The sequence below is a fragment of the Rhinolophus sinicus genome, chromosome 5 (genome assembly GCF_057876585.1).
Source record: "Rhinolophus sinicus isolate RSI-liver-muscle chromosome 5, RSI-T2T, whole genome shotgun sequence".
NCBI lineage: Eukaryota > Metazoa > Chordata > Mammalia > Chiroptera > Rhinolophidae > Rhinolophus > Rhinolophus sinicus.
In genome coordinates this window covers 7,808,156-7,827,765 of record NC_142505.1, presented here as the reverse complement: position 1 = coordinate 7,827,765, position 19,610 = coordinate 7,808,156, and the positions used below count along the sequence as shown (strand labels likewise).

Here is a 19,610-nt window from a genome sequence, read left to right as displayed (position 1 = left end):
TTCTTCCTGTAGCAGTCTGACCCAAGCTTTGCACACCACAGAAACCACACGTTCACTTTTGATCAGGAGAATCCAGCCCCACAAGGACTAAGGTCGCTAGATTTGTTTTTATTTATTTATTTATTTATTTTTTTTGGGGGGGTGGGGGGTGTCTTCTTTGCTTTAAATTCCACTAAGTCAGAAACGCCTACATTTCCAACCTGTTTCTTAATCACTAATGCTCTGTGGTATCATTCACCAAAAAATTTTAAACAGATTTACATGTAAAAACATGCCCCTGATTCTACAAAGTACAGAAACTTCTTTGAATTAAATAAAAAGGCTTTGCCAACCCTTTTCAATTCCACGATCACAGGGAACCAAAAGACCCTGCAAATGAACCAAAAACACACACAAAAGTTGAGGAAAGTTAAGACTTTTCCCAGGCATTCAATAGGCCCAGGTTTTCCCCGCCTGAGCTGGGCACTGCCTTCGGGAAAGAATCAATCAAAAGCAACAGAGATGTGGCTTGGCTTGCTAATTTTAGTCTCCATCTAAGAGAAAGGAAAATAAGTGCGTTTTCAAACAAAGAAATACTGTGAATACTCTAAATCGATTTTTAATTGAAAAGCTTGGTACGCTGGATTAAGTAACCAATGTTAAGGTTAGGTCAATAATTTATTGAGGGCTACAGTGAGTAGCTTGAAAGCCTGAAAATCTGTTTTCATATTTCCACAGTGAGACTGCTAGATTGACACTTTAAGGAAAGCAGAAAGAACTGGGGTAGACCTATGCAAACTCACGGAAACCGATTTTAGGCTTTAAGAGATTTCAATGTTATCTACTCAAATCACCTAGAACAGAGCACCAGGAGTTCAGATTGTGTAACGTGGAGTACTGCCTGGCAATTTTAATTTTTATTTCATACTATCTTTATTCTGTAAGAACAAATGAAAAAGACAAAAGAAAATTACTGCAGCTGAAGCACAGGTTGTATCAACTGCATACAACTGAGACAAAAATGGAACTATTATAAATAAATAGGCAAGATGATAGCAATAAACCTTTAGCTTGAATTATTCATCAGAAATTATTTCATAACGAAAGAAAAGAAAAAAACAACGTAAGAAATATTGGGAATACACTACTGGTAATTGCATATAAAATATTTTTACCTGGTGTGAAAATAAGCCTCTTATGTAGGAACATTACCCACTTGAGAAGCCCGTAGTGCTCATGAAGCTACTGTATTAAAATTTTCCTTCTCTTCAAGATTGATTAAACAAAAATTGATAATTAAAAGTCCTTAAAAGCAAAAATGTCATCTGTCCAATATCACAAATCAGCATAACTAAACAATACATTATAGAGGGTATCTAACCACCTCTTTCATGTTATAGATGAGAGAAAGAGCTAGTGAAGGTACCGTATTTTGCCGTATATAATGTGTACGTTTTTATCCCAATTTGTGAGGGGGAAATAAGGGTGCGTATTATATATGGCTAGTACTAATTCCGTTATCTATATAAAATGTTTTTAATTTTTATTTATGCTTATGAGTTAAAAGTGTAATTCTAGAAATCAGTAACGATACCTGTATGCAAAATAATAGCCTGGAATACGATAATCGGTGTTGTTGAACTTAAGACAAACTAGCAACAAGGAAGACTTCTTGGCCTTCTATGATGCATAAATACCATAAATTTGTTACCAGTACATAAAATTTGTTGTACCTTGTAGCTGTTTTGCAATTATTTGTTACCTAAAATTTCTTGTACCATAATAATGCTAAAATAATAAAATAATTAAAAAATAATGCTAACATTCCTTTCTAATACAAAAAACAAGTCCCTAAATGTAAACAAATAAAAATTGGAATAAAAAATAATGAGGTCAGTATCACCCCAATACCAAAAACAGACAAAGCCATTACAAGGAGTGAAAAGTACTTATATCCCTGAAAAATATAGATATAAAAATCTTCAATAAAATACTAGCAAACCTAATCAAATAAAATGTTAAATGGATTAGTCACATTGATAAGTGGGATTTATCTCAGAAACACAAAGGTGGCTCAATAGGCAAGAATCAAGTAGTATAATACAACACATTTAAGAATAAAGTAAAAATACCACACAAGCATCTCATTTGATGCAGGAAAAAACAGGTGATAAAATCCAACACTATTATAATAAAATTAGCACTCAATAAACTAGAAATAGAAGGGACCTTCTTAAATCCAATTAAAAGGAATCTAGGGAAATCCAACCACTAACATCATACTTAATGATGAAACACTAAAAGCTTTCCCCCGAAAATCAGGAAAACAATTTCATTTATAATAGCATCCAAAAGAATAAAATACATAGCAATAAATTTAACCAGGAAATGCTAGACTAAAAACTTCAAAACACTGCTAAAAGAAATTAAAAGATAATCTATATAAAGGAAAGACATCCTATGTTCATTGATTTAAAAAGACAGTATTTTTGAGATGACAATACTCCCCAAACAACGCAAATAAAATCAGGAGATACCACTTCACATCCACTAGGTTGGCTATTAAAAAAAGAGAGGAGGAAAACAAGTGTTAGTGAGGATGTGGAGAAATTGGAACCTTCATACATTGCTGATGGGAACATAAAATGGTACAACCATTATGGAAAATAGTTGGGTACTTCCTCAAAAAGATAAATATGTAATCACCGTTATGATCCAGCAATTCCACTCATAGTACTCAAGACGTGAAAAACTATGTTCACAAAATAACCTGCGCATGAATATTGATGGTAGCATTATCCAAAGTAGTGGAAACAATACAAGTAGCCATAAACTGATCAACTGGATACGTAAAATGTGGTATATCCACTCAAAGAATATTATTCAGCACAGAAAGGAATGAAGAACTGATTTATACAACATAGATGAACTTTGAAAACATTATGCTAAGAGAAAGAAGTCAGATGCAAAAGGCCACGTGCTACATGACTTCATTTATAGCAAATGTCCAGAATAGGCAAATCCAGAGACAGAAAGCAGGTTAAGTGGTTACCAGGGCTAAAGAGAGGAAGCAATGGGGAGTGACTGCTTAAGTGGTATGGAATTTTCTTTGGGGTGATGAAAATGTTCTGGAATTAGATAGTAATGATGGCTGCACAACATAGTGAACGTATTAGAAGCCACTGGATTATATCTTCAAGTGGTTAAAAAGAGTATTTTATGTTATATGAATTTTACCTCAATTTAAAAATAACCAAAACAATGAACTCAAAACTACCCAGCAATATAAAAATTAAAACAGCTGAAGTCCTTTCAGTATTCTGTCTACACGCTTAAAACCTTGATCTAAAAACAGGCATCAGATCGTTCACAACTGTGATATTATTGGCAGTTATGAGACAATATTTTTAGTTCTAGCTACCATAAAAGGAAGAGAAAAACATATACTAACGTTAAGAGACAAGTTTATACTGATCATTGTACTCACTTATAAGGGCAAGCCAACCCAATTAGCAAGCTCACAGGAAAATACAACATGGATTAACGCTGTCCTTGGGCACACAGTAACTCACCAAGCTTTTCGGGCTCATCGGGTCCGGTGCCTGCGATGCAGCTGCTCTCTAGGCCGTAGGTGGGATCCACTTTCCCGGATGCTCGAGCTGCTTCTTGTACTTTCTTGACATGAGCTTCAACCAATTCCAGCGGCACCTCCTCTCGGACCCGAGAAAACTCCTCTATTCAAGAATAAAAATGGAAGTGGCCTGGTTTTACACAAATATTTGCTTCACTGTAAACCACTGATCAATCCAATACAACATTAGTGTCTTGTGCAAAAGTGACCTTTTTGAGGACTTCATCCTCTGTATCTCAGCAAAACAACAGGGCCAAGTGAGAGCAGCATGAAGTAATGAAATTCTATGACAATGTGTTTACCTAACATGTCACAGTATCTTGCTTTATGAATAAAAAGAGATCCTTAGATTTCTATCAGGAACAACCAAAACTGATATCCGTATTCTATCTCACTTTGCTTGGCTAGATTGACAAGAAAACAGTAAGGATTAAAGAAGCAGAAAGCCAAGAAAGAGATCTGTGGTATGATAAAGTTCTAATTACAATTAGTAATATAATCCAAGAATGTCAAATAACTTCTTTTGCCGGTTTGATCAAATTTCAAATGAATCACAAAATATACCATAAAAACTGTTTTGTCCCTCCAATTCTTAATATGTACTCTTAATTTTAAAACTATTAACAATTTTAAGTACTTCAGTTTAAAATGTTGTAATACTTTTAAAAATAACATAGTATCTTTAAGGGGTTATATCTAATTTTTTGCTATTTAAATAACTGAAATGAATGTAACAGTTGATAACATTAAATTTTAGATAACATTAATATGAAGGGAAGTATCAAGGCATTATCTGAAATTGTCATGCTGGCGAGATGGCTTACGAGAGTCCTTACCCAAAGCAGCCTTTGCTGCAGCAGATGCCACACGAGGGTCCACCACAGATGCCAGAAAAGCAACAGTGCTCATGACTGGGTTTCCTGACTGACTAAAGGGGACGGGCTGATAGGCTAGGGGCCCCAGGGAAGCATCGGAATTCTCAAGGTAAGGGTCCTCAATGGGAAGCCTCAAAAAGTGGAGGATGCATTCATCCTGAGTACGACTTCCAACGTGTTCTGACACTTTGTTCCAATCATCCTTGTACATCTCCAGGGCCTACAACAGAAAAAAACACACAGGAGTTTTAATGCCAGATAACAACGAAATAACATGCAAAGACATCAGAAGCCTGTGACTGTTCTTGAGCTAGGTTTCTCTAAAAAATAATGAAAATGGTTATACTCTACATAAGAAAATAAGCAGACTTGATTGCTTTCCTTATTATATTATCAATCACGCAAGAAAAATCAAAGGCATGCACATTACAAAGTTAGAGCAACTGTCTTTTATTAATACACGTGATTGTTTATACAGAAAATCCTAAGGAATCTACAAAAGAGGTACTCAAACTAAAAAGTTCTGCAAGGTCACAGGATAGAAGGGAATAGAAAAACTCCATTACGTTTCTATATATATCAGCAATAAAATTTTTTTAATTGGGGAAAATAAAAGTAGAATAGAACAAAAATGAAAATACTCAGGAATAGCTATAACAAAGAACATGTAAGATCAACATGCTGGAAAAAAGAAAACATGCTGAAAGAAAGGAAAGATCTAAATAAGAGATACACTGTTTTCACTCGTTAGAAGTCTCAGTACTCTTAAGATGCCAATTCTCTCTACAGAGAACTGGAGTCAACATTATCCCATTCAAACTCCAAGCATTTTTTGTTAAAAATTAAGAAACTGATACTAGAATTTATAAAGTACATAAATTTATAGTTTCAAAACTTGTAGGGTTTCACAGAAAAATGCTGAGAAACTCCAACAAATATGGTTGGAGTAAAGCAATCTCCAAGGGAGAGGATAGAATGTTATAAATAAAACCAGAAATGTATGTGGTGCTGTGTCAAGGAATTAACTGGGTAAAAAAACGTCTATTCAGTAGCTTGCCAAAGTTGCTATTCACATGGTTCCCTTTGGTCATGATTCTCAACCAGGGGCAATTTTGACTCCTTGGAGACATTGTCAATGTGTGGAGACACCTGACTGACAGAACTGGGGAGGTGTTATTGGCATCTACTGAGTAGAGGCCATTGATGTTGTTAAACATTCAACAATGCACAGAAGAGCCCACAACAACAAAAAAACTATCGGGCCCAAACGTCAAAGTGGCGCGGCTGAAAACCCCTGCTATAGAGCCTCATTCGCTGACCTACACCGAGAGAAGAGCCCTCTCTCATTATGGTTCTGTCCATGTTTGCTTGCCTCCGTGAATTTTTAACCCTGGGCTCCAAATGCTGCTTCTTTCTTTCTTTCTTGCTGGAATGATAGAGCACTCCTCAAAACCCAAGCCAGTAAATAGTCTTATTCATTAAATTCATTAAGAAAACAAGGCTAATTCTGGGTTTCTTCTGGGTAGTCAGCAGCTTTGAATAGTTCTAGAAGAAAATGCTTAGAAAAAAGACCCAGATTATAACAAAAACGAAAAATCAACCTATCTCACCAGGATCCTTGGGGCCAAAAACATAACTGGGGCTGTCTTAAGGTTCTGATTCTGAGTAGAGATTTTTTTTGGCATGCTTTACCATAATCTTTTCAAACAAACTTGTTATTTAAACTTTTTTTAAAAACATGGCTCCAAATATTATAAAACGCTTTGTTAAAAAAGGCTTTTTTTCAAGGTAAGTTTTTTACTGGAAGACATACTCATCTAAAGTGTAATTCAAAATTACACAGAAAAAATATTTCTTGAGCTGCTTATGAAGGAAAGGTGTGTCACGTGCCCACATACTGTGAGAAAATCTTTGCTGCTGCTTACTAAGTATCTCCTAATGCTATTGTTTCCATAAACTAGTCAGTATAAAATATGTGAGAAATTCTCCTAGTGATAAATAAACATTAATAATCCGCATGGATTTTATTTGCAGGTACAAGATTTTATGTCCATTAATAATCTAAGGGAAAAGAAATACAAAGCACAAGAAAGCAAAACAGGCACGAGAAAGACTAAAGTTAACAAGGGAAAACCAATAAGCTCAGATTCAAGTTTCGTCAATTTCAAGCCCAAGGACTGGGCTTGAAAAAGAAATTATGAAAGGCTTTTTAAAAAATCTCCTTAATCACTGTGGAATAGAATGCCACCTTTTCTTCCTTCATTCTGCATTCTGATTCTATCAATGCAATTTCGAACTGCTATACTGATGACACATTTCCAGGTGAAACACCTGAAATTTCTCACACAATTTACAAATGAAATAGTATGTAAACAAGCCTCCATCATATCTTATGAAATATTTATTTTTTTAAAAAGTGAATGTAGAGTCTTATATTATCTTTCATATCTACCAATCAAAGATCTTTCTCAAACTGCATTCATCAAACGTGTAGATTCCACTTTGGTTATTTGCAATATTGAAATCATGCCTCCAGTATTTGTAATAAAACAATGGAATGAGCATAACCAAAGCTAATAACCTGCATCGTTCCATACAAGAACTGTGCTTTGATAAGAGACCATATTCAACACAGTCTTTTTAAAATAAAAGTGGGTGGTATCAAGAATAACCCAAAATATTTGACATGCTGCCTGTGTGATACACTTGTTTAATAAAATGGTGTGTGGTATTTTTTGGAAATAAACCCTAATGAGTGCTCCAGATTCATCTATTTATTAAGGAGAAACACAATGTGCTTTTGGTTATAAATCCATTAAAAATTTTCATCTGACTTTGTGTTCTTAAGCTATTAATTACCGATAAATAAATTGTATAAATAGAAGGTGTTAGTGGTAAACAGTTCTGCTGGGCAGCCTTTTATTTTTCTTTGTGTTAAGTGTGGACAACACCTGTTGATTCAGCTGCATATTTAAGAGAGAAATCAACCACTGCACAGGTTCCACCTGCAGGAGAGAAAATGCGCTATTGTGTAAAGACAGTGTGGTTTCCTTAGGTATGTTCAGGGTAAACAGTTGCCCAGCCAGTCTGACCTCCCTCTGTATTTACTATCCACTCATCTGAGAGGTAGATGATGAGAAAATTCTGAGCATCGATGATCAGGAAAGAACTGACCTCGGACTGTTATCCAGTTGTTGTGCACAAGTATACTTATCCCTAGATCCTAAAGATTCTAAAATAGCAATACAAAAGCATATTATATTCCCTCACAAGTACTGAGAACTATTAAATGAACATCCACGGCAGATGACTAGACAGAATAGTCCTGAAATAAAAAGTGGCTCAGAAAAGAAGTTCTCTGTATATCACTGATACTGGATGGGCAGACGAGAATAAATTAAAATCGTGGCGAAAACTCAAAAAGAAGAAATCTTCTGAATTTGATTCAGAGAGAAAGAGAGAGAGATTGAGAAGAGAGAACACGAAAGAGTAGCAGGGTGGTGTAAAAAAGAAGAGTTAACACACCACTCAAACTTCTTAAAGAACCACAACTGTTGAAACAACTCAACAAAACAAATTAAAGCAATACAGAAATGTGAGATAACACCAGGCCAAGTGTTATCTCAAAAGTGTGGTCTGGAGACCCACGAAGCACAATACCAGGGCTTTTCTGCCTTTTGCATTATGCTGACATTTACAGTGCGAAAGCAATGGTGGGCGAACCACTGGCCCCTTACATGAATTGAGGCAGTGGCACCAGAATGTCTTAATAGTCACTTTATTCTTCACTGCCACATACTGGAAAAATACAAAATAAGCCAACTTTCCTTAAACGTTTCCTTAATGAAACAGTAAAAATTATTAATTTTATTGAATCTAAATATCTAAGTCCCTGTGAAACAGGAGGTACACAAGAGAACTGAATATAAACTATCAAAGCATGATGGCTGCTAAAGGAAAAGCATTTGTGTGATCATTTGAGTTTCAAGCTCAACAAGCCACTATCTTCATTGAACACCCTTTTTACTATAACAAATGGCTAACACACCATGGTTTCACAGACACAGATATCTGGCAGACATTTTCTCAAAAACAAACAAGGATTCTCAAAAATGTCACTTCAAGGAAAACAACTGATAGTGTTTGTTGCCAATGATTAAAGGAAAATCATAATTCTGAAAAATACGTTATCTGCCATACTAGCTTGTCCTACTACTTAAAAGACATTTTCTGATGAGATGAGATTGGTAGCAATATCATCAAATGAGATTTAAAAAATATTTTATAAGGAATTGTAACAAAAACTGGAAGATCTGCATAATTCAGCAAACTAATATTTTCTAATTTATCAATATGAGATGTTACATAGTAATATGTGGATAAAAGATCAAGTACAAGAGAGACCAGTGGATTCCATGCTGTAACTAACAAGTTTAAATGTATAATGGTATGAAAGAAGAATATCCATAATCATCTGAAAAGGCCATTAAGCTACTCTTGCTGTTTTCAATAAATATTGAGGTATGCCAGATTTTCTTTATACTTAAACTAAAGCAACATATCTAATCGAAAAGCAAATATGACAATCCAGTTGTATTCTATTAAGCCTAACATTACAGACATTTGCTAAAATGTGTAACACCACACTTTCACTGATATCTTTTATTTTTCAAAAGTTATTTTCATAAAAATGTTTATTGTGTCAACCTGCAATGGGTTTGTTCTTTTTAAAATCAATTAAATATTTTTGTTTTAATTTTTAACACAGAAAATACTGGCAAACTCACATAACTGAAAACTCTTTGGAATCCTCAGTACAATTTTTGAGAGTCTAAATGCATCCTGAGACCAAAAAGTTTGATAACTGCTGACCTAACCTAATCTTGTATTTGATGTTTGATTTCTGGCTTGCAAATTTTCCACACGATATACAAGTTCAGATGAGATGGAATACTCCAGTGAAAGGCAGTCTCCTCCTCCATAAACTCACTATTCCATTGTTATAGTTATAAATCGTATTGTCAGTAGTTACAGTTATAAATAATGCTTTCAGTAAGTTACCAGCAGCAATCATCAACTTCTTTCAGGGCGAACCCCTTACAGAAACTAGAAAGCCAGTTATTTGTTTTCCGAGTATCACGTACTAAGTGGTTAGAAGACCCATTTTGATTAATGAAATTGAAGGGGAAGACTGATGAGGGGCTTCTGGGAAAGCTTATCCTTCCAAGAGCCCAAGAAGGTCCCCAGAGGTGCCTTTTCCAACTTTCTTCCTGTTTTGAATGGAGATGTGATGCCTGGAACTAACTGGCCTTCCTATGACCAGAAGCGAACATAGAATGTGGACAACTAAAGAAGGTGGAACAACACAAGAGAAAACTAGGGATGTGCTGATAACTGAGCAATGGAATGAATTCTGGAATTGACAATCCAACCAAAGAAATCCAATTGAACAACAAAAAAACAATGTCCCTTTGGTTTAATCTACTGTTGGTCAGACTTTCTGTTCCCTGCAGGCAACAGCATTCCTAGCAGATTTAACAATAAACTTCCTCATTAGGTCCTAATTCAGCTCCCACAGGCACCTTCTACCTACAAATGCTAAGTAGTGTCACGTAGTCTTCATCGTACCCAAACAACTGCTCTATGACTAAAGACAAATGGTCCTTCTTCAAAAATAGTTGACAAATATGGAATCCAGTATTTTCTATTTCCTACCCTTCAGTGCAGAAATGACTGCTAGAATTGCAAGAATCTCCAAAGACATGAAAAAATCCACATATTCACTGAACTAGCTGACAGACATATCTCGTATTATCATTGGTTTACTAGTCTTCTGCTTTCCTAAATCAAATCGTGTTTTCAATGGCAGATATCTTCAGCTACTTCTCTTAAGTCCTTCTGGGAGATATGGAGGTTGTACACTCAACTGTATACAAGCACTAAGGAACTTATCTTCAATGACTAAGGTGGGCTGAGTAAAGAAAAACTGGAGTCTGAAGAAATGCTCTATTTGAAGGAGTATCTGCTAGTCAAGGCCAGCCAATTACTGTTATGTGAGAATGAGGACTCAGAATTGCCAGATCTTCCAATTTTGGAAGAAAAGTTAGAAAACTGGAGTACTTTGGCAAAGCTCCAATATTTGTTTTATGCTGGCAACATATTTAAAGCAAACAAACAAACAAAAGCCCATCCTGTCCACAATAACACATATCCAGACTTGAGCTCTCCTACTGGCAGCCAGTACATTACCTGTAAGTCTGATAAATAATAACGAACCCAAGAAAACGCTATTAAAATTCATTACCTGGATCAAAAAAATTCAGGATAAATTGCCCAGGTGTATTTAAAATGCGAGTCACTGAAAGCTGGCACCCATCTCGTAGGCGGACACAGGCTCTGCCATCGATGTGCTTACCTCCAAGAGCAGAAGGGTCTCCTGTTCAGTCCACTCTCTTCCAGCACTTGCACCTTTACTCTAAAGAAACAAAACCAGAAATTATTCACTCATTCCTAAAGGTGAAATGGAGCTCAGCTGGATTCCTTTCCGAGTTCAGGGGGCTGTTTTATGCAAACCACCAAAAGAAGTCCCTGAGTAACAGGAAGAAAACACTTAAGGAACCTAAACCTCCAACAGAAAGGCTAGCCAATTTCAAAGATTTCTTGTTGTCATTCAAAAACTCAAGACTATTTAGGACATAGTATTTCTATTATTTTGATATCTGACAATACCTTTTGAAGCTATAAAGGCACATTCTTTGTTCCAAATGCAACAAGTTCATGCTATCTCATTTTTAACATCTCTCGATTAAAATAATCTCCAGTGATTCTCTAAATCCCAAATTACCTTTTCCACCTTTGCCATGAGAATCCCTTAACAACTTATAATTCATGTGAATATTGGGGGTATACGAAAATCAATTTTGTGTTATGTAAAAATTAAAATTTATCAATTAATTCATACTTCTTGATCTGCAGGCCCTGCTCTATTCATAGATTTGTAGAGGACTGAATGTGTGGTATATGTGCATATTATCCCTTCTTTGAAAAATCTATTTTGGGAGATTACAATTTAAAAAATGAAAACATTTCTATAGCCTGTGTGATTTTCTTGTTTGTGTCTATAAAGTTTCTCAATTTATTTTATTTAACCTGCTACACACTTGAGGTAAAAACTAAATTATGATTTGCTAGGTCTCCATGGTATTCAATCCATATCATTCTGAAATATTTGCAAAAAATGTACTAAAAATACTAGTCTTTTAACTAGAGAATAAAGAGAGGAATCTAAGCATTAGAGAAATAAAGTCCTAAAGTATTGCTTTGTGACAAAAATACATGTAGCTGTAACTCAAAATATACTGCCCAGATTCCTTGACGGTTACTTTAAGACAACCAAAGGTTCATCTTTTAACGAACCGGCATAAGTGACCATCAATCAGATCTGGACCCGGAGAGGAACAATACTCACTCACATGTCATCTAAATTCTGAAGAAGTTAAATGCAAATATAGGGAAGAAGTGCACAACCTAGGCCTGGGTGACATTTAGTGGGTCGGTCCTCAGCAACCATTTCCCCACTTCTCAGCCACAACATATGGGAAGGGTTTTCTGCATTCCCCCAGCTTAGTCAGTGTTTCTCCTCTTGATAAAAAGACGGCTCACAGAAGAGTGAGGAAGCTCATCAGGGCCCATGAGACGTTTGTTATGATTTTAGAAATTTATTTTGTATTTATTGGGGTACAACATGTACACAGTAAAATACAAAAATCTTACGTGTAGTTTGATACAATTTTACTTGTATGTCCATATAACGACCACTCAAATCAATACCCAAAAGACTCTTTCTCCTTTAAACCCCAAGTTGATACCAATGCACAAAAGCACACACTATTCTGATTTCCATATTCACAGGTTTATCTTGGATTTGAATTTTTTATATTAATAGAACCATTCTGCATGTAGTTTGGGTCTGGCTTCTTGTTCTTTACTATGTTAATGAGATTCAACCACATTTTTATATGAAGAAGTCATTTCCTTTCTGTACACTATTACATTGCTTGAATAAACCACAATTTATCCATTATGTTAATATTTTTGATAGGCACCTAGGCTGTTTATAGTGTTTGGCTATCTTTGATAAGGCTGCTATGGACACTCATGCACGTTCTTCTATACATTCACTCTTTTTTAGAACTCATTTACCTTGTTTATATAGCCAGAAGCTGGGTGACTGGGTGTATATGTTTAGTTATAACAGTATTCCTTCCACTTTTATTTTCTGAAGAGTTTATGTAGATTCGTATTATTTCTTCCAGAAATGTTTGGTAGTACAAATTCATCAGTGGAATCAATTAGGCCTAGTGTTTTGTTTTTAGGAAGGTGTTTACATATAGAGAAAACAGAGAAAAGACTACTCAATTGTATTAGTTTCCTGTGACTGCTGTAACAAATGATCACAAACTTGATGGCTTGAAATAACAAAAATACATTCTCTCATAGTTTAGGAGGCTAGAAATCCAAAATCATTATCATTGGGACAAAATCAAGGTGTCAGCAGGGCTATGTTCCCTCTGGATGCTCTAGGAGAAAATTCATTATCTGCCTCTTCCAGCTTCTGGTGGCTGCCCCAGAATTCCTTGGTTGTAGCTGCCGCATTCAAATCTGTGTCTGAGGTCACTTCTCTTCTGTCTGTCTGTCAAATCCCTATCTTTCTTATAAGGACACACGTGATGGCACTCAGCACCCACCTGGATAATACAGGATTATCTCCTCATCTTCAAGACCTTTAACTTACTCATATCTGCAAAGAACCTTTTTCTAATTAAGGTAATATTTATAAGTTCGGGGCATCAGGATCTAATTTTTCTGGAGGCCGTTTTTCAGTCTATTACATTAAGTTATCTATTTCGTCCTGAGTAAATTTTTATATTTTGTTGCTTTCCATTTCATCAAAGTTGGTCAAATACATCACCAAGTTGTAATAAACATACTATTTCTTGGCTTTTAAATATATGTAGAGTCAGTAGTGATACACTCGTTCATTGCTGATCAGTAATCTGTCTTCTATATTCTCCTTGATCTTTCTGGCTAGAGGTTTATCATATTTATTAATCTTTTCAAATAACCATCTCCTTAATTTTATCTTTTTGTTTTTTGTTTTTTTGTTTCTAGTTTAATTTTGTTGTGGTCAGCCAACCACATGTATTTCACATATGAAACCATACAACCACATTCTATACTATCAATTCTTTAAAATTTCTTGAGACATATTAAGCCTCAGACTTGGGTACACTTTGGTGAGTGTTCCTTGTGAATGTTAAAAGAATGTGTTTTCTGCTATTTTGTATAGTCTTCTATGAACACTAACTAGGTCATATTGGTTGATACCAGTAGTTTTTTCTAAGTCTTTCATTTTCTTACCGACTTTCTAACTGCTTGTTTTACCAATTACTGAGAAAAGATTACTGAAATCGCTAAGTACAGTTGTGCCTGGCTATTTCTCTTTGTTAGTCTGTCAGTTTTTTGCTTTATGTATTTTGAAGCTCTATAATTAGATGCGTACATAGTTAGGAGAATCATATCCTCTTGAATAATTCACTCCTTTATCATTGTGAAATATCTATGTTTAATTCTGGTAAAATAACTTGTTCTGATTTCTACTTTACCAATATTAATATAGTGACATTAGCTTTCTTTTGATTAATGTCTAGAAGATATATATATTTTCCTATTCTTTTACTTTTACATTTGAAGTGTCTCCATATTTGAAGTGGATTTCTTATACACAGCATATGCTTATATTTGATGTTTTTATCCAATGTGATAATCTCTGCAGCTTAACTGGAGTATTAAAACCATTTATAATTGCTACTGTACCTATGGTAAGATGTAAATCTACCATTTTGCTAATTTCTACTCTTCCCGTATGTTCCTTGTTTCTCATTCCTTCCCCCTTGTGGAGTGACTTTGTAATGGAGTATTATTCTGTTTTTATCTCCATTATTGGCTTAGTAGTTATATGACTTTAAATAGTTGTTGTAAGATTTATAATAGTCACCTCTACTTGTCACAGTGTATCTTCAAATACTATTTTAGCACCTCACATATAGTATGAGGCTTACAAGTTGTAAACCTAACAACGTATTATTATCATTTTGGGTTTAAACAGTCTATTATCCTCTTTAAGTACTAAAATAAGGGGGAAACATACTTAATACTGACTCACATGTTGACCTCTTCTGGAACTCTTTATTCTTCCATGTAGATCCAGTCCCCTCCCAAAATGCTCAAATTTTCATAGCTTACCCTGAATTAGCATTTTTGTCACACTTCTAAATAATGTCAAAACTACAACATTTTAACTCAACTTAATCTTACTGTCTTTTGGCTATTTTTGTCATTTCTACATGGTATATAGTCTCCAAAATGATCACTGTTTAAAAAGTTGGTATTCCTTTATGTTTATACATTTACCCTTTTCCATGATCCTTATTCCTTCCTAAAGTCATGTGCTTCCATCGGGGATCATTACCGTTCACCATGAAAAACTTCCTTTAGTTTTCTGACAGTGTGTAATTAAATGAGGAATGAATGTATGCTAGAGATAACTTCTCCACCTTTTGAATGTCTGTAAAGGACTTTACTGCAACTTCAATTTAGAAAGGTGTTTCTACTGGATATAGACTATCAGAGTGACAGCTTTTCCCTCAACATTTTAAAATGTTATTACATTGTTCTCTGGTTTCCATCACTTCTGTTAAAAAGTCAGGTATCAGTTTTATTATTGTTCCTTTTAATTTAATGTGGTTATCTCCAACCCCATTCCTACCCACTGTCCTTGTTGCTTTTAAGATGCTAGTTTTTTAAACAAGTTTAGTATAATGTGCCTAGGTGTGGTTTTCTCTGTATCCAAATTTGGATCTGTTTAGTCTCTCTTATTTTGTGAGTTGGTGTATTTTTTAATCAGTTACGGAAAGTTTATAGCCATTACATTTACAAATTATCACTTCCAATCCATTTTTTTCCTCTTCTTATAAGGGCTCTCATAATAAATATGAGTTCTTTTCACTGTATATTATGTGTCTCTTGCATTCTCTTCTCTTTGTTCTGTTTCCTCCATCCTCATTCAACTTCTTTTTCTCTTGTTCCTTCAGTTTCAGTTTGTCTATTAACCTGGGTTCACTAATCCTATCGTCTGCTGTATCCAGCCTGCTATTAAACTCATCCAATGATTTAATTCCAGGTATCGTTTTCAATTATACACTTGATTCTTTTTATATATTCTAATTCCCTGCTGAAATTCTCCATTTTCCCTCTATTTTCTTTAACTATATTAATCATAGTTATTTTTAAATACCTATCTTCTAACCACATAGAAAAAAATGGTTAAAATAAGTGATTGCTGTTTTATAAAATGCCATCAGATTAAGTAGAAAGCTCACCTCCTTACACTACAGAAAATAAACAAGCTTTCTTATGAAAAATGATGATCCTTACAAGAAGGGCAAAGAGGACATACTGGAATGCGATCCATGTGTGTTCAGGGAAAAAAATCCTTACCTTTGCTAAGGTTTTCTTGGAGTAAATGTCAGTACGGAGACCAAAGTTCTGCAAATCAATTGGTTTTTCCTTGTTCTTCTCAGGAAAATTTAACATCTGCTGAGCAGCAGGGACCTGAGTCAGATAAACGACAAACAGCTCTAGTAACCTCTACAAAGTCAAGAGCATAGAGGTTTTTAAAGAATTGTTGAACACTGGCACTTAAAAACACTCCTGGTAGAGTAATAAATACATACACGTCCACACTTACACTTCTAACAAAATTTCAACATACAAGAAACATTTTTTTGCCTCTTTCAAGTCATAGAGAAGACAGACAACAAATTTTCTTAAACATGATCTTCCATTTCACAATGGAGGGCAATTTATAGTTTAGATTCATATTATTCCAACTTAATGCTATACATAATCTGACTGACGTAATAATCCTTTCAAGAACATGTGTATGGATGTTCACTTTCCAAACGTTAGGAAAGAGAAGAAGGTTTAAACGATTTAAGAGATTTAAACAATATGCTTGTTTATTAGTGTCTTTGATGACAAGTGATAAAGGGAATCATGAGCATGAAAGCAAATCTGTAACACATGATAAGCTAAGGCCCAGTGTTGGGGTTAACAAGAGAGCATTATCTTAAACACTAAATCGTCTTATGGACTCAAACATTTATAACAGATAAAAACAAACAAAACCTACCAGGTTATGCTACCAGAAATAGCACTATTACCTGACGGTGATAACAGTTCCTAAATAGGAATGCTAGAAGTGGTAGTCTGTTACCATCTAGACCTGAAGAAAAGGCAGCATTAATAAATATACCTGAGGTGATCGAAGATGTAGAGGCACGAGCCCAGAGGGGGTATCAGCCAGTACATTGAAATGAGGAGTAGGAGGAGGTCCCATTGCCATTGGTCGACTTTCTGGATCCACTTGGTAATTAACAAGCCCCCATTGCTCTAAAAAGGCATGAACCCTGAAGAATAAAGCGCTGAAAGTTAAAATCTGAAAAATGTACCTCATCACCTTCATAACCATCATCACATCTCAAAAAGAAAACAACAAATGAAAAAATCAAGTAAACATGTTCTCTGTAGGCTAAGAACCAACGCAAAGTAACAGACAATTTCGGTTTGTTGCAAGTGGGACAATTTTTACAAACTCAAAATAATGCCGATAATAGAGCACACCACGACCTAATATAAAGCCTAATCTCTTCAATCACAGAAATGAAAGAACAAATGCTCGGTTAGGTCCACGATGAAAGTGCTCACACATAGACCAAATTCACGAAGGAAATCCATCTTTTGGTTTGTTTTTTTAGATAAATCTGGAGCACAGAGCTTATCAACTCCCCATCCCAATCCACTCTCCATCCCTGGTCATTTTATAACTTAACTATAAAATAAAAAAGATTATAAAATTTTCAAAAGAGAAAAAATCCTAAGGTATTACAAATATTCAACCCCTAAATGAGACATGAGATTGAGGTATCTTTATTAACCAAGAAAACACCCAGTTTAACCAAGGAAACATTAGACAGCAATGTATCAGTAACCACCTGCAATGAAGTGTCTGAGAAAGTCAGACATTTTACCTCATCACAGCACACACATCTCCAGTCAAGTTCCTCCGACAAGCAGTGCTGGTCAAATATTCTTGGGGGTTTAGGCGATATGTGTCGATCATAAAATTTCGATATGCCAAGTATCTAAAAAGCAAGAGCAAAATTCACGAGGTGAGCATGCATCCTTTCAGAAACAGTACCTCACAGAGCCCAAATCTACATATTCCTCACAAACAAATACAAGAAAAACACAACATTCCAACAAATAACGCTGATAGTGTATTGACTATTTAGTCATGAGTGTGACTCATGCAAAACAACTACTTATTAATATAGACCAAAAATAAGGAAATGGAGTGATTTGACAAAGTTAATGTGAAGTAACAAATACAAACTTGATCAAAGAGATGAATGGACGCTTGCCTGCAGAATTTGCAAGTACCACCTGGTTACTTAGGCTGTCTCCCTAACAACAGTCAGCCCTGTGCATCCAGGTATTCCCAACCGTGGATGGAAAATACTGTTTTCAATCCAGTTCACTGAATCTGTGGATGTGGAAACCACAGAGACAAAGGGCCAACTGTACAGGGTTCAGCAATATCCACGGTGTGGGGCATCCACTGGGGGGTCTTGGAACTACTCCCTGCAGATAAGGGGGGACTGCTGTGCTATTTATCTAGCATTTTTACTGTGTGCCAGGAATAGTTCTGAGCACTTTCCATGCAGTAATTCATTTAACCCTCCCGATCTCTCCATGAAGTGCAGTCTATTATCATCCCATTGATAGAAGAGGAAACTGAAGCACAGAGAGATTAAAGAATTTGTCCTAGACCACAACGTTGTAAGGGGAAAGGCAGAATTTGGCACAGACAGCATGATACTGAATCTCATTTCTACACTCTTCCTAGAGCCACATGTGGCTTTGGCTCTGACATGGTTATGTACCTTCTGGCTGGCAGTTTTTCAGAGATCCCTGCTAGGTAACGAGTAGAAGCCACGAGGCCAAACTCAAAGGTAGTAAGACAAGAATGTATCAAAAGGAGAGAAAAACAGATTGGGGGACAGAGCAGATTCCACAATGTAACCAAGCATTTCTGCCACAAAAAACTTGAAATGTTAGAAAGTTAAGAGACCTAGCAAAAGTTCTTGCCACAAAACTCAAAGAAAAGTTTGGCAGCTTGAGGTTAGCTACATCAGAGTAGAAAAGGTATACTGCTCAAAAAGGGTCCTGCATAAGCACAGGTGGATAAATATAGACTGAATAGTGAATTTACAAGTTAAATGGGTTCAAGCACTAAATTGTGATTTGAAATAGGAGACTCCCACGGGCCATAATTACTTACAAATGCTGGCAATAAGTAAATTAGCTGGAAGAATATATCATGTCTCAATAGATGGAAAAACTACCAAGGTTTCTCATGCCAAATGGGATTCTGGTTCCAAATGACTCCTTACATACAGCTTTGTTATGAAAAGGCTGGATTTATCTTTGACATCTAAAGTTAGAATCTCAAACTATCTACCACCAAAATATATTTATCCTTCAATTATTTCATTTATGCCATGTGTTATAAGTGGAAAATTATCTTTCCCTAACAATTTAAATAAGAGACATGTATTTATGCAGTCACATGTGTGTAATAAACAACAAATTAACACTATGAAGATAATACACAGAAAAATATTTAAAGTATGACAGGTGTGGATTTAGTTTAGGGGCACAGGTTTCCAGAAGAATGTATTTAAGGGTCACCAGGCAAAGGCAAAAATACATCTTGACAAACTTCTTCTTTCCAATAAAAGTTGTTCTACTTTCAGTGTAAAAGCACAACAATACTTCATGCAATTAAGATCAATTCATATGTAGTTGTATCATCATACCTGGAATCTTTTAAATACTAGTCATTCATCAGGAAAATAAGATAAAGATTCCACTTTCTCCTAGATCATTACACATGAATTATCTATAGCCCATAAAAACATATGTATACACAAGGTGCGAAC

The 19,610-nt window shown here is 35.3% G+C and overlaps 1 protein-coding gene across 2 annotated transcripts in view; it reads right to left on the bottom strand.

Annotated features, from left to right (window-relative positions):
* The window catches only part of SMARCC1 (SWI/SNF related BAF chromatin remodeling complex subunit C1), a 137,324-nt gene that overhangs the window by 49,169 nt on the left and 68,545 nt on the right, over positions 1-19,610 (bottom strand). For both annotated transcript variants that reach the window (XM_019723988.3, XM_019723987.3), the window contains exons 16-21: positions 17,637-17,750; positions 16,862-17,015; positions 16,045-16,158; positions 10,901-10,960; positions 4,447-4,705; positions 3,552-3,713 (exon numbers count right to left, since the gene is read on the bottom strand). In XM_019723988.3, coding sequence (XP_019579547.2) covers positions 3,552-3,713; positions 4,447-4,705; positions 10,901-10,960; positions 16,045-16,158; positions 16,862-17,015; positions 17,637-17,750 — 863 coding nt within the window. The remainder of the gene's footprint in view (positions 1-3,551; positions 3,714-4,446; positions 4,706-10,900; positions 10,961-16,044; positions 16,159-16,861; positions 17,016-17,636; positions 17,751-19,610) is intronic.